At 37.7% G+C, this 24,628-nt stretch overlaps 1 protein-coding gene across 8 annotated transcripts; it reads right to left on the reverse strand.

Moving 5' to 3' along the window:
* Window positions 1-253: 253 nt before the first annotated feature.
* Window positions 254-23,332, reverse strand: TANGO2 (transport and golgi organization 2 homolog). 8 transcript variants are annotated; one of them, XM_080559821.1, is made up of 11 exons: window positions 16,440-16,559; window positions 14,868-14,978; window positions 13,828-13,922; window positions 12,883-12,957; window positions 12,665-12,753; window positions 10,625-10,744; window positions 9,530-9,644; window positions 7,887-7,957; window positions 6,684-6,837; window positions 3,855-3,959; window positions 254-1,762 (listed from the first exon to the last, which is right to left on the reverse strand). In XM_080559821.1, the coding sequence occupies exons 6-11, from the start codon at window positions 10,734-10,736 to the stop codon at window positions 1,642-1,644; spliced, it is 678 nt and encodes a 225-aa protein (XP_080415947.1). In that variant the 5' UTR covers window positions 10,737-10,744; window positions 12,665-12,753; window positions 12,883-12,957; window positions 13,828-13,922; window positions 14,868-14,978; window positions 16,440-16,559; the 3' UTR covers window positions 254-1,641. The 8 variants fall into 8 exon arrangements, with proteins under 8 accessions (XP_080415947.1, XP_080415949.1, XP_080415948.1 ...); XM_080559823.1 differs by lacking the exon at window positions 14,868-14,978; XM_080559822.1 differs by lacking the exon at window positions 12,883-12,957.
* Window positions 23,333-24,628: the final 1,296 nt, after the last annotated feature.

Genomic DNA, 24,628 nt, shown 5'->3' on the forward strand with positions numbered 1-24,628 from the left:
TTGCACATCTTTGTAAACGGTATCAGAAATGTTGCAACTTTGTAATAATTAATAACCAGGACATGGTTAAAAATTACATTAAACATATAGAAGGAAAAATATCAGTGATCCATTATTAACTTAATATTCAGTGTTCAAAGTAAATAAAATCAGAACACCAATAGCAGCAAAATGACTTAAGATTTTAATATATCTTCATATTAGCTAGAATCCTTCCATCACCTACCACTGGCACTGAATAATTGAAAACCATGCATTTAAATAGCTTTTTAATTCACAGCTGTTAGGAAACACAAAGCACATCTTAATATCCAACTTCTTCAGCAATATAAAACTGCAGTAACACTCTTACAACAGAGCTATTTTACTAAAAAATATGAGCAGTCATTCCAAGTTTTGACATATTACACCAATAAAGAAGTGAAGGCAAAATTGCACATGTACAAAATAGATGATATAAGTAAACCTCATACTCAGTTTCTGTTTGCAAACTCCTTACCTGCCTGCTGGGGAAGAAAACAATACTGCTAATTAGACTATCAGGAAACAAAATGTCACCATACAGATAATTTTATTCCTTTCAAAGATAAACAAGTCAGCTTGCCTTTTTTTTTTTTTTAACAAGTTTCCAATGAATAGAACTGTAGAAGAAGTTCAAACACTTTGCTACTCTCAAATCAAGTTTTAGAATTAAGATCCATTAAGAATTAAGATTGCTGTACTCTTTATAAGAAACCAAAAAGAATCCCCCCCCTGCTCTGCCTTCCCCGGGCAGAACAGTGCACCACAGCACTGCTGAAAAGTTTAGATGTTACTAACGCACATAATGCTACAAAGATTTATTTAATGCACATTGGTATCAGCTATACAATCTTAAAATTTTATGTTGAAGGGAAAGCAAAGTTTGGTAAGAACAATAAAAGCAGCAAATGTTTCCCCTTCTCTGAACAGAAAGCATGTTTAGTATTTAACAAATCCTAAAAAAGAGAAAAAAGCAAATCATTGGCGTCTTGGGCAAAGACAGCCTTGCCCTGGAGGCAGGTGATATAAGCCTCATGATCCCTTCTGCACGTATGTTCTATGACTTCCAGACATTGGTTTCAGGCATCATACAATAAGGTTGTATTTGCCCACAAAGAAATTAGAAGTATCTGTGAACAGAAATGGAACTGTAGCTGATTTCTTTTATACTCTATGTGCAAATAAAACTTAAGTTTTAAACAGAATTTAGATTGGAAAAGTTAGCTTAAGCCAGATTCTCCAAGAAGCTGCATGCATTTTCAGCGCCAACTGAAATCAAAATAAATTAATGGTATGCAAGCAAGACACTGGATCATACCCAGAAGTATTACGTTGGTACTTTCCATTGGTTTTTGTAATTTTTTTAAGCTTCGAAGCTAGAATAGAACGCCACACAATCAGAAACAGATTTTTAAATAAGTTGCTACTTAATATAAGAATACTAAGAAACTTGGTTTTATGCAAAGGATTTGTGACTTTAATATGGTATGCTACCAGTTTAAATAAACTTTTGTTTTTCTTGCTATTTTTGGCTTCTGGAGGCTGGCAGAAAACATTTACTGGAGCTTAACAGCTTGTTCTCTCATTGCTTTTATTACAATGCATTCAAATGGAAAGTTGTTACGTGTGCAGTTCAAATTCATAGGTGCTTGTTTCCCACTGGCTGACATCTGCATTGACCAGGTTGCGCTCTGTGAAAGTAACATGTCCTTCTGAATCAATGAGAACAACCGTGTTAGTCCTGAAACAACAAATGTAGAAGGTTAAGCCTTATACACATTCTGTAAATTTGTAGGGTCCCATCCCCCACCCCCAAAGGTTTTAATTCATTTTTCTCTTGACCACATCATCACCACACAAGCAGGTCAGAATTCACCCTGACAAGTTCAAATAGTCATTTTCAGACCCTTCTTCCTTCATTCCATTGCTCTGATTGCCTGTTGCAGCTGCAGCAGCTGACAAGCATGATTAAAAAAGACGTTTTTTTCCTGAGGTGCCAAGTATGTGTGAGTCAGAAGTAGTGTAAGTTTTTCTTACTCATATCAACAGTACTCCTTCATTCTTTCCTTCCAAATGAATTGTCCATTACAATTCAAAAATCATTGTTACCGTCACATTGTTATGATCACAAAAGCTCTTCTTTCTGTAGGAACCTTCTGAAGAGGAAATTAGTTTTCATGAAAAGCAGATTCCATTCATGCATCTGTACTACTCTGTCAGCAGATTTTTTTCATGTACGCTGACAACATTTCTCTGTGGACACTGCGGTACCCAGCCAGGGAGACTGCTGACTGGAAGCATGAGTTACCCCACCACCATGATGTGGTGGTCTTCCAAATCATTTCACAGCTGTTCGCTCATATGAAGTGCTCAACTTCCTCAGAAGAACACTATGAGGCCTAATTAACAATCTCTAATCACTAAGCAGTGTTACTAAGGGAAAGATAAGTGAGCATACAATTATAGCAGCAGGGAAGACTTGAAATATAGTGTTAATTCACAAGAAAAACGTCAGTATTTCAAGAGATATCCCAGAAATAATCCTGTTTCCTTTGAAACAGTTGTACTACAACCTGTGGTACAAGTGTATGAAAATGCTTCTTTAGCATTTGAAGTCTTCATTATTCCATATTTAAATGTTCTTGACATTCCTTTTACAGAGACTCAGTTTTTGCCATCAGAAATACCAGCTTAAAATACATACTGAAATGAGCGCTCTGATTATCACTTTACATCTATACAGTTGAAATGCAATGGCTGACTAAGCCAGAGAATCTGAAAAAGTCATTGGTAGTCTTAGAGCAGGGATTCCCTACAAGCAGAAACTGGGTTGACCTTTGATTTTGTCCCTCTGAGAATTAAATGCAAGACATTATACTATTCTTCTTCTTGCAGCTTCTGTAGACTGTCTGAGTAGAAGTAAGAAACCCAGTAGAAACTGAAGCACCAGTTAGGGGAAGTGGAAATACATATCCTTTCAAGAAGATTAATAGTTCTTCATTGTGTGAAAATGGCAGCTGGATAGAACAATGATATGCCTGAAGAAACCTCTGACTTGCTTAGCTGCACAGATGACACCATTCTGTCTCTTGGAAGAGAAATAGGTTCTGAAATTGCTCAAGCGTAGATCATTTTATTTTTATGCTAAAAAATGATTTTGAAGCTTTTCATGTTTTGTTAAGATCAAAACTAGAGGTGGTCAGATCTGTTACTACACTGGGGAGCCAGGAACTCAGTCTGACAATACTCAATTGGCAGTTAGAAGATGCTAGCATTCCCTGAAACAGGACAATCCCAGATGACAAAGGTAGCTGACAACAAGCTGCCTGGGGAAGTGTGAAATGTTGTTGCAGTTTGGGTATGACTTCACAACACTTGCAGCTTAGACTAATTGTGTAGATTTGAGATGATACGGGAGAAAAGCAGTGAAAGAAATATGAAAAAAGGGAGGACCATATGGTAGGAAGGGCTGCTATATAGCATGCAGAATAATGGAAATGAGTAAACATTAACTTCAAAAATGTTAGCAAAAAGAAACTGGATGGTAAAATTCTCCCATTTAGAAGAACTGCATTATCTTCTTTTGGACAAACTGAAGTTGTGTCTTCATAACTTCATTCCCACCAACAATGAATCATAACATGTACTTAAAGTGCTGATCAGTAGCATATTTAAGAGATCAGAATATTGTGCAAAAAAGTACTTTACTAAATTACACTTAATATCTGAATAAGTTTGAAGCAGTCACTACGTAGTTAAAATTGATGACAGCATAATTTCGATTTGATATGCTGTGATTCTGTACACATCTATATTGGATTACGAAATTTTACCTTGTTCCATAACCTGGGCAACGAACACATACAGCTGCATACTTGTTCAATATAGGACGTATGTACTCCTTCCCTTGGTCTTCAATCGCAGGGTCAGGTAATTGACTGAAAAAGTTGTAAAGTAGTACAAAATATAGATATCTATTTTAATTCTCCCATGCATTCACCTCTCTTGCACTAAGACACGTGTTGACTGTGTGGCTGGCAAATAAAAGTAAGATCAAAAAGGAGAAAAGTGTGAACTGTGTTTGAAATTATGTGAATAGAAAAATATAGAACAGCTTGTCAGCTCCTTCCAAAAGATTTCTGAAGTCTAGAACTTTTGTCTCACTTAAATATTTTTCATATCTTGAGAAGTTTTTCATTTTCTTTGTTATTCTTTCATTGTCTTTGTGTATTTTAGTTTCCCCTAAGGTCTCAATTAAGACGTTAATGATCAAGCAATTTGAGGCATGTCACAAACATGCATTTTCCACTGAGACTTCGGAGTTCTTTGTGTTGAATAGAGACCTCTCTGCTTCTTTTTCTTTTGTATGGAATACCTGGAAGATACCTATGAGAACTCTTACGTTAAAATTTGTGAAGATGCAGCAGAATGCAAACGTGATCTTGTGTATAATCTCTTGATACATAATCCTATCGAAGACTGAAAGATACTTAGTAACTTAACTTGAAAGACTATCAAGCTTTGTTTATTGTAACCGAACAAGTACCTGCATCCCACAGAAGAGTTGCTAAGGCCACAAAAGGTTACTGCAGCAACCCCATATCCCTGACTTTCCATTCACATCAACAGAATATTCTGATACTAGCCACAACTACAGCTTCCTATTTCAATAACTAAAGATCCCAATTAAATTGCAGTTCATTTTAACTATCACTGCAACAGGTTTGTTTGATTTTTAAGCCTCTTCCATCTTGAAGAATATCACACTTGTGCCTCCTAGCACAGACCCACTTGTACGTATTCTCTTAAAGTGAGACCCAGTATTCTCTGGCTAAATTTAACAGCCTAATCAGCTGTACAGGGGAAGAAGGCAGAACAAAACACACGGATCAATTCAACCCCATTTTCAGAGCTCGTCCCACTCCGCAGAGGAGACTAAGCAATTCATCATGGCTTTTACACCAAATTGGGCTCATTTTCTTTGTTCTGGTGGAAAAGAGGAGCTGGGGGTGTCCGTGTGAGGGAAAAGCAAGAATAGGTGCAATTCCAGTATGAAGAGAGAACTAAGCTCTTCTCACTCCTGTAGTGGGCATGTGGCTGGAGCATTCCATGATGCAATGGAGAACACGTACAGCATGGGACTTCAGCCTGTGAGAACTGACAGCTTCCATCTCATACTCCACCACTAGCAGTTCTCGTATACTAAGCCCAGTCTCGAGCTTATTGGCCCAAAACAGTTTTAAGGACAGGAGTTGCAATACATCTCTGACAACAGTCAAAGCCGGGGGTAATGCAGGAGAATGGAGGCGAGGGACAAAAACCTGCATCTAGGAGGAAGGAACAGAATTCTAAGAGTAAGTCAACCACTTAATTTCTGTAACAGTGATCATAAAAAACAAGCAATAAGGTATTTTACAAATGTTCAAAGCTATTGCATATAAATATGTTCAAATTTATTAAAAAAATCATTCCCAACATGTGCTTTGGAAAGATTACAGACTTCATCTCAAATATTGATTTCCATAAGTATTTCCATTCTCTATTAAGATGATTTCAGGTAAGATCGTACTGAAGTGTTGAACAATAAGGGAAGACTATTTTGACTGCATTGTATCTTAGACTTTTTTAAACCAGTGAAAGGTACAGGCTAACAATTTTTGGAAAAATCACTTGATGTGATATCAAATAAAGTAATTAAGATCATTTAGCAGACTTCACAATTACTACTCATTGCTCAGACGTCTAAGTTTATAAGTAAACATTTACTCCAAATTGCTAAAAATTCCACAAATGCGTGTTTGCATAAAAATCAGTTTAAGGTTAGGACACTAGGTCTATATAACAGAATCAGCTTGACTTCAACACAAGTCTCCTTCTAGATAGGTCAAAGGAAGGCTAGACATGCAAGTTACTGGACAGTGAGCAAGGATGCAGATTTAGACCACAGCACCTCCTTTACCCAGTTTCATGTCTGGACATTCAAATGTTATCAACTTCATTTGCTTCTAGATACCTAACTTAGAGGCTCAGGTTTACTGTTGAGCCAATAGTGAATGCAGGAACCTTACTCAGATTCTCAAACTCATCTCTTAGGAACATCCTTGACCAGAGGCCTAAAGCTACACTATGCAAATACTCCCTTAGTTCCTTCCCATATTTAGCTTAAAATAGCACTTTTGAGGAAGACAATTAGTTCTATTTGAAAACAGTTTGTTCCTTTGCCTTCGATGTCTACTCAGGGTAACAACACAGAGTAGCTAGCAGATATTAACACAAACAGGCTCATGTATAAAAGGGTGTAGTATGTAGCAAGAACCTGAAACTACAGTAAGCCTCCACAAACCCCATGGCAAGCAACATACACATCCTTTGTCTTGCACTCATTATCCTTAATAAGAAATGCAATTTTTAAGGGAAAACAGCTCAGAGAAGTCTGCGTGTGGTCTACGAGCAGCAAGACAGTAACTGTAGCGTTTACTGTTTCTGTTGTAAACACTTAAAATTCAGTCTCTGGAGAGATGAAATTTTGCCCTTCAGTCCCCAGATATAAGTCAATTAATACAAGGGAAAAGTTTTTTTTCTTTTTACACTCAAGATAGTTTCTATGCAGCTTCTACACTGGTCACATTGCATTTTGAACAAACTCAATATTGTTTTCTTACGGCTCTTGATTATTCATCACTGCAAGAAGCTCCTGTACCAAGTCTTCTCTGGCAAGGTCTTGACTTCTCTTGATCACTTCTGTGAAAAGCTGCTTCCCATACTGAAGTTTCTTCCATGGTGTATCCAACAAAGAATTACTCAATCCATATATTCCTGTACATGCATACAAAAAATAAAATAGACACAAACAAATTAGTTGTCTATGTGTGTCACTCTTAATGAAAATAACCTTTTCTCAGCAACTGTTCTGGACCACTACTTCTGACAGTTTTAATAGAAAAAACACCCAAGAGCATCACTACTTTACATTTACTAAAATTGGATGAATTTGTGATTTTCAACACTTATTAACACAGCATACACTGTGGTGTGAAATAGCAAAGCTTCCCTGCCCACATCATAACAGTAATAGAAACTTCAAGGTATTACACAATCTAAGCACAAAGTAACTCTCAATAACGATATTGTTCATTTCTACAAAGGAACTCCAACCCTCCAAGCTTTACTTGTCATGAAATTAATGAAATCTGTAATAAGGAGGTTATATGATAAGAATTAAAAACAATAATCAAATGTTAAAGTCCAATGGCTGTGGACTACTAGCTACATATAATCTACATACATACTATAAAGCCCAGGGCAAGCAACATCACATTTGGCTGTGCTTAAGCATTCTTCTGTGCTAATATTCAGTACTTAAATTGTCTTATTTGGTAATGAATTCTGGAGTATTATTCTATGTAACTGACTAGCAAAGGACTAGATTTTAAATATTTTAAATCAGTTTACCTGATAAGGATGAAAATTTGTTTTAAAGCCAACTGTCGCTAGGTGAGCACAATGCCACCATGCTCTTAACACCGCAAGGTAAAAAAAAAGTTAGGGTCAAACCCACAAATCTTTAAAAATCCCATTCCTCAAGACAGACCTCTGTCCTTCAATCATAATTATTTAAGTAACATGCCAGTAATTGCAGTGGAAGTGAGCACGCTGATATGGATAGAAGCTTTTTATGAAATATTAATTCTTTACTGACATGTATTAGCAAATATTTAAATGACTTGAAGGACATTTTTAAAGAATACAAAGAAAGTTAGTGAAGACAATGCTTATATAGCCAAATTACTAGAGCAATACAGCTATATTCTGATTTCGTTAAAGTAACAGAAAGTCATAATCAGACTCTTCTGAAGCAAACCTACCAGGATTTAGGAAAATGGGTTCTGGCTCTCCTTTGTTTCCATAGTAGCAAATTACATCTCCTTTGGTGGTACTGAAAAACAAACAAGAATTTCCCCTTGAAAAACCACCAGCTTCTATATTTGATTACGTGCTAATTTCATGCAGCCTTCAAACACCACAAGATGTTTTTTCCCCACTGTTACTACTATGATACCACAGCCCAGGGATTAATTGATGCATGATATTACTCTCCTATTCTGAAAAACTTTATCATTACCATTGTCAAACGTTAACATTATCATTTTTAAACACAACAGTAATATAATTCAGAACGGCTGCACAGAAAGCAGGCAGGCTTACTGAAAAGAAGAAAGTCCTCATGCTTTAAATAACTGGACACTTAGGTACTGATAGGGGCTTAAAAATGGATAACTTGTCATAACAAATAACATTTTGCCATCAGCTCTTTTGTATGACTGTTGCATCCTAAGAGGCTCACCACTATGGACCATTCCATCTGGCAGAAGCAAATTTTAGGTCCACTTGCAGCCATATGACAGGACACAGAAAGGGTCTTTTTAATTTACAGATATGCATCATCAGGCTGTTTTCACATAACCGCAATAGACAATACTCTTCAAGAGACATTCAGTCATTACCGTCTTAATCTGTGTTTGTTTTTTTTTTTTTTCTCCACTTGCCAGAGCTGCCCCTGTTCACCCTAAGGACAACTAAGAGCAGCTTTGAACTTCTTTTCCATGGACAAGTAATAGGCCCAGATGCATCTCTTTTTTGCTAAAGACTGAACTATTTCCCCATTTATTCTCCCTCTCATTATATTCTAACATTTTTCCACATTGCCAGCATTTCTAGCACTCACAACCTAGCCATTCCTCATGTATTTAATTGATAACCAGCTTCTGTCAAGTATATTCCGCTGAGCTGACCAGCTTCCCAGGTTCTGAATAACATTCTCCAGAACTCTGATGCTTAACACACTTGTTTGCTGCCAGCTTTTTCTCCAGCTCTAATGCTGAAACTCTGATCTCTCTCATAAGTCACTATGGCTCACCAGCCAAGAACTTGAGGTTATGGTAGCTGTTCAGAAACAACTGTGTGGAAAAGCAATGCACCGTCAAGTCCAAATTTTTCGATAAGATTCGTTGGCATTTTCTAATATAGTATTTTTGTTTGTTCTTTATTTATTTACAAGTCAGGAAACCTACAGCATACTGTAGGCATAAGTACAAACCAAATCTTTGATTAAGAGTTTGACAGTTGAAAAATCATGGAGGGAGGATAAGGAGTTTTATAATTAAACAGAAGCATCTACATTTCAGAGAAATTATGGAGCCAAGGTTTTGCCTTCTCAAAGAAGGCACACACAGCCTTCAGGGGAAAGACTAATTATGGGCCATTAGGAAAAAGAATTAAAACATTTTGCAGCGATGATTAGTATACAAGATGTACCTCCAGTATTTAAAAGATTAAAAAGGGAATTATGACAGGAGTAACAATAGGCTCTTACCTGCCTACTAGCAAGAGAAAGAGCTCTTGCCTTAGCTTGTAACAAGATTCTATATTGTTACACTTATGTGCTAACAAGTATTTGTATTATTATCTTTCTCCTTTGAAATTTGAACCATGATGTTTGTAGACTTACTTGAAGTCAGCTGCTATTAAGTTAAATCCATTGTAAAGATGTCCTTCTACTGAAACTTTCTTCAAGTAAGAGTAACTGTCCATATCTGAAGTCAAGAAGTTAGTTACAAGAGCACCTAAGAAAGAAGTACATGGAGCAACTTGAACATGTAAACTCACTTCTCTGTCAGACTTGGTAAAACCAGTAGCAATATACAATATTTCTGCCACCAAGAGAATACAACAGTGGGGAAATAAACCAAAAACATCTAAACACCTTTAAAAGCCTTACAGCATCGTACCACATTCAAATTAAGAGCTTGACATCTATTCTGAAGAACTCAGTAAACTGCTTGTTTCTACAGAGTTCATATTTACTAACTCTTCTCTGCTGGATGTGCCCTTCTTCTCGCCTCTTTACCATAACTTCATTTTATATATGACATAAAAATAAAATATAGATGACACGGTTCATTCGTTTCTCTATGTAACATGATGTTTTGCCATTGCACTATCATATAGCAGTTAGAAGCAGAACTATTCTTACTTTTAAAAGAGCTCTCCCAGAGGAGGTTCTCCTTTTAATTCTGCCACTCCAATTCATCGTGTGAGAAGGAATCTTTTAGACTAGCATCTACCATAATGCAAGTTGCATTGTTTCCCTAACTTAGCTCTTATCTGAAGAGCACACACATTTAAAAAGCCTAGTGTAATCTAAATCTAGCTTCACCCTTGTCTAGTTGTTCCAACTGTTAATTAGAATAATCATTTTAAGAGAAGACAGTTGGCGTTGTATTTCTTGTCTGAACGTTTCCACTTAATCTTGTTTTATTTTTTGCCTGCTTGATTAGAATATCATTATCCAAGTCAAGTTCCCTGCACAGGGACTCCAGCTTGTTCATAAATCCTATTCAAAGCACATATCACTTTATAGCTTAATAAAATGGTTAAAATTAATATTGTAATAATAATTACAAAAATTATCATCGTAAAATTAAAATTGTAACTTGATTTAACTTGAAAATGTTAATGTAATGTAACTTGAAATTAATATTGTAACTTGATTTAATTGGGACACTAGGATTTGCTTGTATGCTTTTTTCTATTTCCTTCATACCTCTTCCTTTTGCATTTTTGTCTGTCTTTGGCTGCATATAGTTTGTCAGGGCTGCCATCTTGCCTTTCTTACTGATCCCCAGCCACGTCCCACCTTCTTTTCCTTCCTCCATATCCAGACCTAGTAAAATAAGTATGAGTTAGATTACATTCATTTTCAAAAATCTGTGTTATTTACAAATTTCTTAATGCAAATCCAGAGTCTTGATCAGGCTGTATAAAATGCAGTAGGTATAAAACTGTCTTTCTGGACTACTACAGGTAAAGTAAGCCCATTTACTTCACCCATCCCCAACTGTGGGCTAAGAATTATTTTCCTTGTTGCTGAAATAATAGATGAGAGAGAATAAGTAAATTAAGTGTAAAAGCAAAATTTTAAGCTATAAAATCCATGTAAAACTAAGTAGACTCAGAATTTCTTACTTCAAAATCATGTCTCGGAAGATTAATGTTGTTTGCAAGTTTAACATTAGAAGTAACCAGAATAATTTAGAGTAAATTAGGTAACTAAAAATTCTGTACTCGGGTAACAGTAATTTTGCAGGGGAGGAAGGAAGATCTGGTGCTGCAAAAATGAAGCCTACATCCACACCTCTTTGCACAGAAGTAGTTAAGAAAAACACTACCTATTTGCAGCAAGCTCATGTTAAACAGCAGGTGTTTAATGGAAAAAAAACTGGTTTGATATATCATGCTTGCTGTTGGAAATGTTTTAATTCTGAATCATGTCATAATAGTACTTCCATTAAAATACAACAAGTTTTGGATCCTTATTCAGAAACTCCTTCCTTTCTTTAGTAGCCAAAACTTCAATATCAAGTTTTAGCTATGTCACAGTTTCTCACAATACTTTATTAATGTTCTCTACCTTAACTGAAAGGCACGACAAGGGAAAAAACATACCAACAAATGCCCAATGATAAACATATGCAATTACTGTTTTCCTACATTGTTTTTAAGCTTATAAAATCTTTCATTAAGTCACGAAGAATTAAATTTGATTTTTATTGTTTTTTGGTCCAAATTGATGCTTTTATTTGAGATTGCATTATTAACTCAGGATGTATTAACAGGCTCTCCAGAGATAAACCCACCGAATGGAGAATATGGAGAACTAGTTTCTTACGCCAAATACAGCCACAGCTGAAAAAGGTATAAAAGACAAAAAAATCAGGGCCCTTCAGTTTTCAGGATAATTTTATTTGGTTGTTCTCTTTTAAACTGCTGTGTAGCAGGGGAAGCAGCATCCAGAATGTCTGGCATGAAATTGGAATGTCAGCCAGAACTTCAGTTCTGCAGTGCAGTGGGAGTAATTTATCCTCACAGGCCTCCCTGCCAATGATAATAACACACAACATCAGCAAACAGTGTTTGCAAAGTCAAAAACTTGGACGCAAAAAATACTTTGTCTTCTAGAGCTTCATTTCTGTTTGAGAAAAGGGAGAAATATTGATCATACTTAAAAATCTGAGATTCCCTACAAAGGAAAACCAGACAACTGACAGCATTTTGTTAAAATGACCGTACACAGAAATCTAATAAGCCGATGGATTAATAACAAACTATTCTGTAGCCTATAAATCGCTAACTGATAAGAAGCTGGAAAAAAAAAGTATTTCCTTCAGGTTTGGTTTAACGATTTCAAGTCAGTATTAGAAACGGTGAGTCTGTAGAATAATTCCATCTATTTTTACATAAGTATTTCAGTGTATCTGACAAAGCCAAATTCTGAGGGACAAATTAATTTAATATATTTCCATTGCACTGCTTGGACTGCAATCAGTTAAAGAACATAAAACTGGGAAGGAAAAAGCCACATGATATTAAAACAAATTCAAATTTGTGTTCTTCTTTCAAACTCATGTGTGTTCTTGTGTTCTTCTTTCAAACTCATGACACGTTTTCCCCAGAAGTATAAGGGAGATGCATATTTCTTAGCAAGGCAACCCACCCACCCCACCATAACAAAAACCCAGGCCCTAATTCCCTTATAAACTGTATCAAAACTACTTAAAACAAGAAGTACAATAAAGTTACATACCACTAAGGATATCATTGCTGCTGTCCCAAAAATCTGCAGATTTGGATGGTCTGTTGTAAAATTCATCTCTATTAGCTGCTAGAATAAGTCTGTAGAACACAAGAGTAGTGAGATACTACTATTTAGAAATAGCAACTCCACAGTACAGACAGGAGCTAATCCTTGCCACAGCATTAGCTCATTCTAAGTATGAAACTACCTTTACCTTACCATCTCACCTTTATCACTCTGATAAAGTTGAATCACAGCTGACCACAGCCTTCTCTCAGACTTGTGAAAGGTCTCAAGACAATCTTGTTGCATGAATGAGTCAGATATTTTCAAAGAACAGAATTAAAAGCAATCTCTTGCCTTGCAAGTGTTAAGATGTTAATTTAATCTTAATCAACACACTTCAGTACGCAAAGTTACAGCTTAAAAAAGAAAATCTAAATGTAACCCCCAGGTTTAGAGGAAGCCTATCTGAAGAATGTGTGTGTGATTTGTTCCCCTAATGTTCTCCATTCTTTCCAGCCACTTTACTTAATATTTAATTTTAACAAAACGCCATCTTTCAGAAACATGCAGATTTCCTTAACTAGTTTCCTATAACGTCTGCATCTTCTTCACTATCAGTTCCTCTTAACATCTGCACGTCAATTACATTTATGCAGCAGAAGCCAGGTTTGCTACTGTAAACTGAACCATACGCTTTTCACTAGTTTTCAAGCCACAGCACAAGAATCGATTTCTTTATTCAGCATTCAAGGTACTGACATTTTTCACAGGTTTAGACTTTTCCTGCAAACTCTTCATTAATATAAAGTTGTGCAACATGATCATGAGTTCTCAGATGCACACTAGTGATGCTGCAGAAACAGCTGTAACCAGCTATAGAGAAAATGCAGCTGGTACTTCAGTGCCATCCTTCCTGTTGGGCAGATACTTAGTATTTTGCCCAAAGACAGCACCTTTTGGAAAGCAGAGTATGTATGTTTTATCTTTCCAATGCCAAATAGTCATAACAACATTCAATTCAGTCCGGCATTATTTCTTCCCTCTTCCACCCGATTCCAGTCTTTGATCTATACGTTTTTCAGCTAGTTTAAAGTTATCATCTTGCTTAATATCCTCCCTTTACAGCAAGCGCCTTATTTCCCCAGATTTCACTTAAACATCTCTACCTTAGTTTGAACTGTATCAGTTCTTACTTCCTGAAGCTCCAATTGGATTTTTGCCTTCAATAACCCCAAACATGAGAACAGTTTGTTTATCGGACCTAAATAGCAAGAGAAAGTGAAAGTTTCCCAGTGTTAGAATATTCCCCATCTCAAAGCCACAGATTCCAAAGTTCAGCAAAAGTTTAGTACACAGGATTGCTTATTCAAAACATCTTCATTTTGTATTTTATGGAACTTAATCATACTGAAAAGAAATACTATTAAGTGACCCTCATTATCTAATAAATTAGAAAAGACTTACATGTTTTTATAGCTGAAATAATTCAACTGTATCAGAATTTATTTATTAAGATTTACTTAAATGTTGAGTTAGAGATGAAAACATAAGAAATCACTCCATTAAAGCAATTTCCTACAATATAATTCAGTTCCATAAAAAGACTGATTATAGCTTTGAAGCTTGAAATGTATTTTACTCCTAAGATGCACACAGTGTAGTCTGAAACAGTATAATGGCAGCATGTTACCTTTGACAATAATAATAGACTACAGTAAAACATCTGTCACAACACTAAACTTCACTACAGATAGGCCTATAGAGAGCACAAAGGCTAGAAAATCAAGTTTCAAGTGTACAGGAAGACAGATTCATAAATGTATTAAAAAGGTGATCTGTAAGCTTTTTGCTTAATTAGGTACTCACAAAAAGCGGCCAATATACTGTTCTAGAAACCAAAGACTACTAAATACCTGAATTTGGGCCAACACAATGTTTTCCTGTTTTGACACTGATAGCAATTTGTTTCCTGCTATGACTCAAAATTTCAAACTCAAAGCAACTTGACTCAAAGGCTAAAGTTATAAGCAAACTACTGAGAATTTTACTTTTAAATAAAATAGAAAATTCACTTGGCAAGCAACCATAATTTAAATCCAAAGGATTTTCCCCAGAGGCATCAAATTGATTTTTTTTTTTTTTTTTTTTTGCTAACTAGCAATACAAAGAAAGTCATACCAAATAAATTGATATATTAGTTCAGTACCATTTACATCAAACAAACCCTTTTCAGGCAGATTCCAGACAGAAAGGAATGCATGCTATGGACAACTGAAGCTTTGGTTCTCAATCCTTTCTTTCTATAGAATGGCATCCTCTGCTCAATACAAAAGGGCAGAAAAAACAAGTAAATGAAAAGCGCAGAGCATACTGATTCTGGAAGTTTCTGGAAGAATACTGATACTTGTGCGTCACAAAGTAATATGGAACCTATACAGTATGCAAAAATGCAGAAAATAGAATGTGACAGTCTTCTTACTAGCCAGAAGTACTCTTTCTGTTATCTACTGAATGTGCTCAAAGACACTAATGTTGGATATAAGCTTTAAAGATTAAGGCCTGTAACGGGACAAAATTGTTAGAGGAAATTTAATGTTAGTGAAACTCACTGGATGACATCAGTGTAACCAGTAAAAAAAAAAAAATACAAACTTACCTGGAAGCATGAATACTTGTTTTGACTTAAGCTTTCTGCTAAAGGTGTCATACAATTATATAGTTTATTAGCTAAAATTTTAACTGCAGCCAGATTTGGGGGGGACATAGAGGGGGGTTGCTAGGACATTTACTAACAGCTCTTCGCTTCCAAATTTGCAGTACTAACTTGTTTTACATTGATACAGGATTTCAAATCCCACAGTCTTCAAACTGAGCATTTTTTGAAAAATATTTAATTTTAAGACAAACAGCAACTGAAAATCTTCGAGTATCACTTTTCCCAAAAGCAAACTCACAGACAAGTAACTATGTGGATATCTTGACCACACCTATCTGTATTTTTGAATGCAGTTGTGCCTATTCACAAGCTGGTTCTGTCATAACCAAAGTGCAGTATGGTGAGGTGAGTAGCCATGATTTAATACTGAACAGAGCAGTGAACTATGCAGTGAAGAAGGTATTGTTGTTGGGAGGAAGCAAGGTCAACCAGAAACTACACAAGCAATATGGTCTCATCTTTAACATCTTTTGGACTCAATGTGCTAGTCTATTAGCTTACAGAAGTGGACCACTGATCGGTATGTCAGAACTGCACAGTATATATAAACAAAGAAGAAAAATTAGCACATGGAGCGGACTATTAACTAATACTTCTGCTCCACTGGCTACCTTTCACTTTCCAGACCAAATTCAAATTATTGGCTTCAACACAAAAGCACTAGAAATTTCTAAACTACAAGAAGAAATTGCATCTTTTCCTGAACCTTATTGCTACAACTGTCCTTCTCCAATAAGGATGACTTCCCTTAGTTTAAAGGATACAACAGAAGGCAGGACTTTGAAACTCTGGATTACAATTTTTAAAGGCTGCATCCTACACAACATCATAGACCATCATCAAGAGGTCTGTGACCACAGCCCAAGCCTTCTGACATTTGCAAAACAAAGGGTTCTCAAAGGGTAACAGTAAGTACTCCAATGAAGGAAGTCACAGAGTTCGACATTACCCAAGCATAACTGAATACCTAATACTGACTTTAGAATCTACAATTCAAACACAAGCTACAAGAAGAAATGGTTAAAACACACCTGTTTCCGTAATTTTTTATACAATCTTTACCTGTAAGCATTTTTTGAAACTGGTCGGGGGTCAAATTTGAACAGCAGGATGCACATTGAAGAATGATGATTAGTCTTGTTTCTTCTACAAATGCTCAGTGCAAGGTCATTCTGTAATAGCCTACAAAGAAAATAAAGATCATATATTACACTGCAAATTATAAAAAGAGAACCTTGCCTCTATGCTGAAGCTTAAAGATTGCAATGTTCACACTAATAGCTTTCAATAAAAATAGATAAAACAGGACTTCAAAAGTGCGTTTGTTTCAATAAACAGTTTTTCTACTTTTTTTTTTAAAAAAATCTATTGTTTAAACGTGATTCTTGGATAATTCAGAATTGTACTAAGGAAACAACAATCAGGAAAATATTGACAAAACCTAGAGCATTAGCAATACAGAAGACTCATGTAATTATCTGCTCATTAACAATAAAGTACCACTCCTTTTTTCAGGTCTTAAGTAAGGCAAAATACTTTCACTATAATGAAAATAAGCAACTGTTGCAGAAGCTGAAAAGGCCTCATCAAAGACACTCCCGAAGCTGTAAATAAAACATACTTTAGGCCAACCTACCATCAAGGATAGTCACCTGCCTTTCCTGAATTGTGCAGATCTCAGAGATTATTGTTTACATAACTTATTGCATAGGTCATACAGACACTGAACAGGATTTTTTTTTTTTTATTAAGCTTTGCCATGCTATTTCAGAAACACAGCTCAAAGGAGATCCCAGCTGATTCTGCAAAGCTACCAGACAACAAAAGGCTTACATAAAAACTGTTCCTCACAAACTCTTTTGGCAGCTTTTTTTTTGATTTTTTTTTTTATTTTTAAAAAAAATCACAATTCTCTGGAGAGACAAACATTTTCTCAACACTTTGAAAACCTTTCTAGAACCCATCATTATCCTTTGGTACTACTGCTCTGGCAGAAGCATCTGTCTCTCACCTTATCAACCCTGCTTGGTGTTATTACAGTTCAATAATTTTCATTTGTGCTTTTAATAACTACAAATATCAAAATTATTATTTACCTTGGGCTCCACCTACTGGCCTTGAAACAAGATTAAATGTTTGTAGGTCATGTACAAACAATCCAAGCTTTTTTTTAACTCAAATTTTTATGCCAGCTAAAAAGCACAGCTACCCCTTACTACAGCAGTGATATTTAATTTGGCAAAGGAGGCAAATAATGTGTTTCAGTATCTTCTTTGACCAAAGTTGACATTGGATTTGCAACACCTGCCACATTTTTATACCCAGGGTTGGATATTAGCTTAATATATTAAGTAATAAAGTATTTTAAGTCAGACCTAAATTTAGATATGCCAAAACGAGATAATTAACAAACACTGAGAGGAAAAGAACCAGAGAGGCTGTCTGCTGAAGCATAACAAAAAGAAAATCTAATATAAGGAAACTCCTTTATCTCCTTCCAGTCTGAACCTAAGTCACTCCACAGTTATGTACAATTTAGGGAAAAACCTTAGATAATGCTAAATATCCACATTTCGGACAACCAGGTAATGAAGGAATAGCTACAACATTTTAGGACAGAGCTGAGAAAGACAGAAAAACTTGACGAGTGTTACCCCAGTGCCTGACTGCAGGGCCACAGCTCCTTTCAAGACAAGAGAAGACACAATGCAGATTGGCCTGGATCTCTGTGCCCTGCTGCTGTTTAGCAGCATGATACCCATGCCTGCTACACAGCCACACACACACTGCTTCCTGCTGAAACCGAGAAGGGCAGCAGGTTAACTGAGAAGCCACATATTGTTCTGTGTTTGATCAACTTCCTTCATAACTAAAATGCTTCTAAGAGAGCATCTTTACAAAGATTATGTCACTACTGCTCCATTTTATTTTCCTCCAAACAGAAAACCCTGCTGCAAACATGTAACACAAGGTTGAGACTGTCCTAAAGTAGACATCAGATTGCACTGAGAAATTTTAATGCTTGCTTCTGCAGAGAGCTACAAGACAGAATACTGACTATTGTCCATGCTTACTGAAAAACTAGTTTCAGTATATTATCGTCATCAACACAAAAACAACACGAATTCAAGATGGAAGCTGAACAACCATCCTTTGACTTATGAACTACATTAGCTTTGGGTTTTGTTTCGCTTCTTTAAGCTTTTGACAGAATATAAAACTTTCTTTAAGGAAGAGTTTTCTAAAGAACCATTGTTTCACTAACGACATAATGGTAATTAATAGACTGAGGTCTCACTCATTCTGCCATAGAGAAAATAATAGGATTCTGAAGAAATAATATAATTTTATACCACAATTCATATGGAGTGGGAAGATTGTTCTGGATTACCACTGTGTGCTTTTCATTGCTCTGTATTATTAAAAAAATTCTCTTGAAAAATCACTTTTCATTCAAGAAGAAAAGCACAGTCTTCAAAAATCCTTCTTTGACTAAGTAGTTGAACACAAGATTTCAGCGACTAGCTTTCTTACTGTAGTCTCACCTCAGTTACTCAACTTTCATTCTTTTAGGTTTTTTGATATCACTCCAATTACCTCATTAGTCTTTTACCTTACATGAAGCTTAGACTGTAAAATAAAGCACTTCTATTGTTAGTTACAGTAGACAGAGCAGCAATAGAGATGAGAAGAGAAACATTTAATCAAAAGTCTTCATACAGGTGTCATTCTTTCAAGTCTACACTCACATAAAAGAGGGTGCTGCAACCACAGGCGCGAGATAAGCCTATTGCACAGAGCTGCTTTACAAAGCAGACGTGCTCAGCTCAGCCTTCTGATCATTCAGGACAGTCTCTCACATATCAAGGAGAGGAACAGGATTTAAAAAGCTTAGGTCAGCACTGGCTTCCACACATGCAACTTTATCCCATGGCAGGTCCAAAGCTTGATCAAAAGTTGACTTTCTAGCTTTATTTCAGCAGAAAGTGCACTTTCAGAATTATCCTTAGATATGCAGAGGAGGTTTAGCAGGTTTTTTTCCTGTTAATTAAAGAGTTCAACTAAAAAAGGCTAGGTTATGGCACAACAAATACTTTCTGGTTTTCTTTCTGAAGACAATTCAAGTCAGAATATGCATCCTGTCCAATATAACAAGCTCTATAGAATGGAAAAAAAGTTTATCATAAGGTAGAGACAGCAAAAACTTACTGCACTCCAGATAATGTGCTTCTATAAAAACTAGCTTTATTATTCCTAGTCTATAGACTGACAGTTATCAAGCGTGAAATGACGGCAACAATCTCCTATTTCTGTAATATGTTTTTAGTCTGCTATCTAACTTATGCCTAATACACACAAGCCAGCTTGACAAGTTACAAACATCCTGTAATTAAGTGTTCTGCTCCAAATGGCACTGCTGATTTCAAAATGACATTAAAGTTACTAACACTTATTCCGTGCTACTGTACTCAGTTAGACCATACACGTATTGTTTTACTAGCTTTAATAATCTGTTAAAAGCCTGAGTGGATACCTGCCAGTACACAGTAGTGTTTAGAAGCACTATCAAGAGAACAAAACATGATAGATTGTTTGCTCCTTTCATAGGGTTCTACCATCATCTGGTTGATTAGAAGCAATCAGTTCACAATTTGGCATAAAACCATTTTACCCTTACGGTCTCCCAGTAGCAGTCTTTGAAAAATGAAGCCATTTGCTACATATTTTGTTTTTGCAAATGAAGCATCATAAATAACATCTGCCAGTTACCACAGCAATCTCAATTGCTTCTCAACCGACCTAAAACTGTTCTTTAGGTGAGTCTAAAAGACAGCTCAAGATCATTAATCACTGGATTATGATTGTTTTATGTACCACAACAATAACTCCGACATCTAAAATTACTTTACTACTGCTTTTGCATTTGTTTAAAGGCAACTGAGGACTATATCCCTCAAATGTCCATAAAAGAGTAAGACTGAATGCATATTCTTTCAGTACTAGAATGAGATTTTTATACCGAACTTCAAAATAAAGATTCAAATTAAGAGGCGTTTGATTACATTAAAAGGAACCTACTTTTTTTTTTTTTTTTTAACCTCCCACCCATGAAAGCATCACAGCTATTTTGTATTTTAAAGCATTTTACTGGTTTCATTTTGCACTTCCATTGTCTAACACACTCCTGTGTGTCATATTAATCACATTAATCATGAGCTTACAACCGCTTCAAAAGCGACGGGACAGAGCCCAATGACTTACAGAGAAGGACTGAACAGGGAAGATGAATTTTGACAAAAAAAAAAAGCCGTACACGAAGCAATCCAGAGAAGAAACAGCACACACAAAAGAAAACAGTTTTAACTAAATCAGAGCTCTGAAACCTGAAACAAGTTAGATTTTTCAGGAACAGCAATATTCTTATAAGTAAATGGAGAGGCCTAACATTTCAAGACTTGTATTTCCATCTGAAACTTCCCAGAGGGTACAGGTGATGACTCCTTTCAGTGATTTTAATTGTAGCTTCTCAACATGAAATATATAGGAGTTCAGAAGTGCATATATGTGGAACTGTTGGGTAAAACAACACCATATACAGGTATTAGGTGGGATTTCCTCCTAAGACTCAGAGGACCTGTTCCAGAACATATTTCATCCTTGAAAGCATGCTTTTAATTTACTGTTGTACCTTTCTGAAAGTTACGTGAATATGAGAGGGAAGAGATGGATCTATATTCTGTCACCTTTCCAGTTGTTCAGTATAAAGACAATTCACAACTAAACTAACGTTTGTAACCTTACCAAGGTGAAGAGTTTTCACTTCACGAGGCAGCAATGCAAACTAGAACACTTATGAAAACAGAAAATAACACATAAGGGGCATGCCATTGCCAAGTCCGATGAGGTAAGATTTAAACTAATTTTTACTTTTGGCTTCCGGTTTTCTTCCTCCGGCATTTTACTAGGTTAAGTCCACTGCACAGCTCCCAGGAGAAACAAAGAACAGTAAACGTCTGCCAGCACACTCTACTTTGGGAACATTTACAAGGGGTGGAACAGGACAGCCTTTCCCCCAGTTTCTCAATAGTAACCGTTCTCCTCTGACACATCTCTGCAGACCCAGAATCCTTTCCAGACTTTTCTCCTCTTACGCAAAGACAATTTATTATTTTTAGCTTCCACAATTCTTTGGTTTCCTTTTGTAAAGAATCAGCTAGGAACCCTTTCTGGACAAGAAAATCCATTTCCCATGCCTTACTCACAAAAAGTCTAAGTTACAAGTTGCTGGAGGAAATACTTAGCAGAAGAATCGTACATACTTGCTCTGTTCTTGTCCTCTTCACTGGGGATGTCCTGCTAGATACTTAGAGACAGGACACCAGTCTATACAAGCTTTGGATCTGACCTGGTCCTGGTGGTCTTAGATTTTTAAGCTTAATTTCCTGTGATGGAAAAACTGCAATCATCAGTTACGTATTTATGTTTTTAATCCCGTCCTCCCTACCTCATCTACAGCAACTCGGAGCGTACAATGTACCCTGAAGAAAATGTGGTACGGTCATGGGGTGGTAGACACCTTACAGACTTGGGAGCAGGAAAGAGAAATCAACAAAAAGCAAAACCCAACAGTTAAGTAGAAGAAAGAAGCACTAAGAGTATCCTTATTTGAGAAAAAGCATGTTTGCTTCTTTCAAGATAGCAAATAGAAAATTAACGTTGCAAGACAATAATGATCTTCCAAAATTATTGCTTTGATTCCAGGAGGTGCGAGGCAAGGAAAGCAGGATGTTGTTAGTTGTGCTGTTAACAGTTATTTATTCAATGTAATGTTAACACGCTCGCTGAAAACACATGCCCATAAACGTAGCTTTGCTGATTGCTATCAGGATTCACCAGATTTGCTTGGAATTGCTCCCACAAGAGCAAAACCAACATTAGGCCTACCTGCTTTAACACACATATGTTATATACCTGTTAGAACATATAAATATTCTATCTGAAAAACAGCAAAATTGCTTCAGGGACAACTAAGATAGTAAAACCAGTATTGCTGTAACCACTTAAAACTGGAAAGGGCTGCTAAGAACTACAGCGGAAGCCTGAAACAACTTAACTAGCAGAAAAAGTAGCAAATTTGACCAAAAAAAAGGCCCAGTTCCTGATACACATTTTACCTTTCAAGAACTGTGTGCTACCCAGCAGAGAGCGCCCTGATAACCGGGGTGCCTCAGGGCTCCCGTACCCCAGAGGACCTCAGGTAATCAGCAAGAAAATCCTCAGAGAAGAGAAGCCCACAGTGCTCTCAATGCCTACAAACTAAGAAATCAGTAGTGTGCGGAGCGTTTGTGCGACTGTTTCTTCACACGGCCCCACAAAACGGCGGCTGGGCATTGCATGACCCGCTTCACCCCCCCGGTACGCGACCGTAGCCACGGGGGAGCAGCAGAACGCCGCGGCACCGGGGCGGGCTCGGTGCGGAACCACCGAGCGCTGCGCCACTGCCTGAGGGAGCCGGCAGCGGGCACGGAGACCCCGGGCGGCCCGCGAGCCCCCGCACGGGGCTAACGCAGCTCGGGCACCCACGACATCTCTGCCCACCCGGGGACACCTGAGGCAACCCCCGCTGCCTCACGGACCCCCTCGTCGAGCGCGCAGCGGTGGCGGCGCTGTGAGAGGGGAGGCCCGAGGCCGAGGTGACTCTGCCAGGACCTGGCGACCCTGCCAGGACCTGGCGGCCCGGCAGCCCCCTCAGGGAAGCGCGGGAAGGGCCCCGCGCGCGAAGCGGCAGCGCGAGCCCAGCCGTCAGCAGCCCGCCCGCCCGCCCAGCTCCGCACTCACCCAGCGCGCTCCGCCACCACCCGCACATCCCCACCTGCCCGCTTCCGGCAGCACAGCCAGTTTAAAACAACACTTGCCTCTATTGGCTCTCGGTGCCCCGCCCGCCGAGGGCTATTGGACGCACAGGTCTCCCACCTCTCCTCCTCGAGATGCTATTGGATAGTTCCTCCGCCGCTCAGGGCGGGCTCTGAGGGGTGCTGGCATACAGGTGCCCGCTGGGCACCGCCTCCTGTCAGCGGCTCCGCCGGCCCGGGCGGCGCGGGTCGGGCTGAGGGAGTCTTGGTCCCGCCCCGCGGCACTGCGCCTGCTGCTGCCTGAGGGGGGACGGTGTGGGGGGAGTTCCAGGCGGCCCGGCACCGGGAATTAAGGGCCCGTCGCCTTCAGCACAGTACAAAGATTTGTGCATACTAGATTTGGTAGCCATTCAGATCTTTCTTTCTATTTCCCACGTTTAGTTTTTGTTCTAAATAAAACAGCCCAGGTAACATTGTCCCTTGTAGACCCTGTTTTAGGTCATGCGAGTATAGTTCCTGTTTGTCAGACTAGAATAGTCTGATCCCAGGGAGGTGGTGATTCTGCGTCCATTTTAAGTACTTTTAGTGAAGATACTGGTGCTAGCTGTGAGCACACAACCTCTAGAAAGCATTACAAAAACAAACAAAAAAAGATGCTTAGTGGAAAGCTCGTACAAATGTCCTAAATCTGAAGAACTAAAAGAGAAATAGTTCTGACATTTGTTTCAAAACTTTGTGCCATCTTCTAAGTGCTGGAATATATGTGTTAAGTGGAACCCATAAAGCATACCTTAAATGGGTTAAATATCTTTTAATTTAGAGCTCTCAAAAATTATTTGCTTAGGTGGGGACATCAATGACCCAGACAGAACAATCTACATGTGTAGGTGGTAATGTAAGATCTTTATGGGTAAAATCTGTAAAATTTGTGGCTTAGTAGCTGAAATGATAGCTCACATTACTGATTTTGCTACAGAATCACGTGATGTACCTGATTTAACTCATCACAACCCAATAAAATACATTTTAATATCAAAAAATGTGAACAAAATACATCTGGAAACAAAGCATGCAGGGATAGAGATAGCTTGGCAAGTACTTTAGAAAATAATGTAGCTGTTACCACATATAAAAGCTTCAGCAGGACTGCTCAGGGTAATACTGTGGTAAATGGGACTAATGCAATCCTTTAAAGTCTAAAATATGGGATATCTCGGAGAGACAGGGGAGCGATGCTGCCTTTGCCCACAGCACTGATGAGGGCAATACTGGAAGGCAGCCCCATTTCTGGCATCCAGTTCGGGCAGAGGGGAAAGACGCTAGAAATAATTAAACGAGGAACATAAAGTAAGGACGGAGGAGGTGGCAGGACGTGAACCGGAGCCTTTAGGGACGCAG

This window comes from Anser brachyrhynchus (genome assembly GCF_964034855.1).
Source record: "Anser brachyrhynchus genome assembly, chromosome: 17".
Lineage (NCBI taxonomy): Eukaryota > Metazoa > Chordata > Aves > Anseriformes > Anatidae > Anser > Anser brachyrhynchus.

What these genes read in the sequence shown, in the direction of transcription:
- TANGO2 (XM_080559818.1), bottom strand. Translation starts at nt 16,495, where the DNA reads ATGTGCATCCTGCTGTTCAAATTTGACCCCCGACCAGTTTCAAAAAAT. An exon ending in CAAAAATGCAAAAGGAAGAG is followed by an intron (nt 9,645 to 10,624) that starts GTATGAAGGAAA and finishes CTTCTTTCTTAG; the next exon opens with GTGCTCTTGTAACTAACTTC. An exon ending in ACCCATTTTCCTAAATCCTG is followed by an intron (nt 6,838 to 7,886) that starts GTAGGTTTGCTT and finishes ATGCATGTACAG; the next exon opens with GAATATATGGATTGAGTAAT.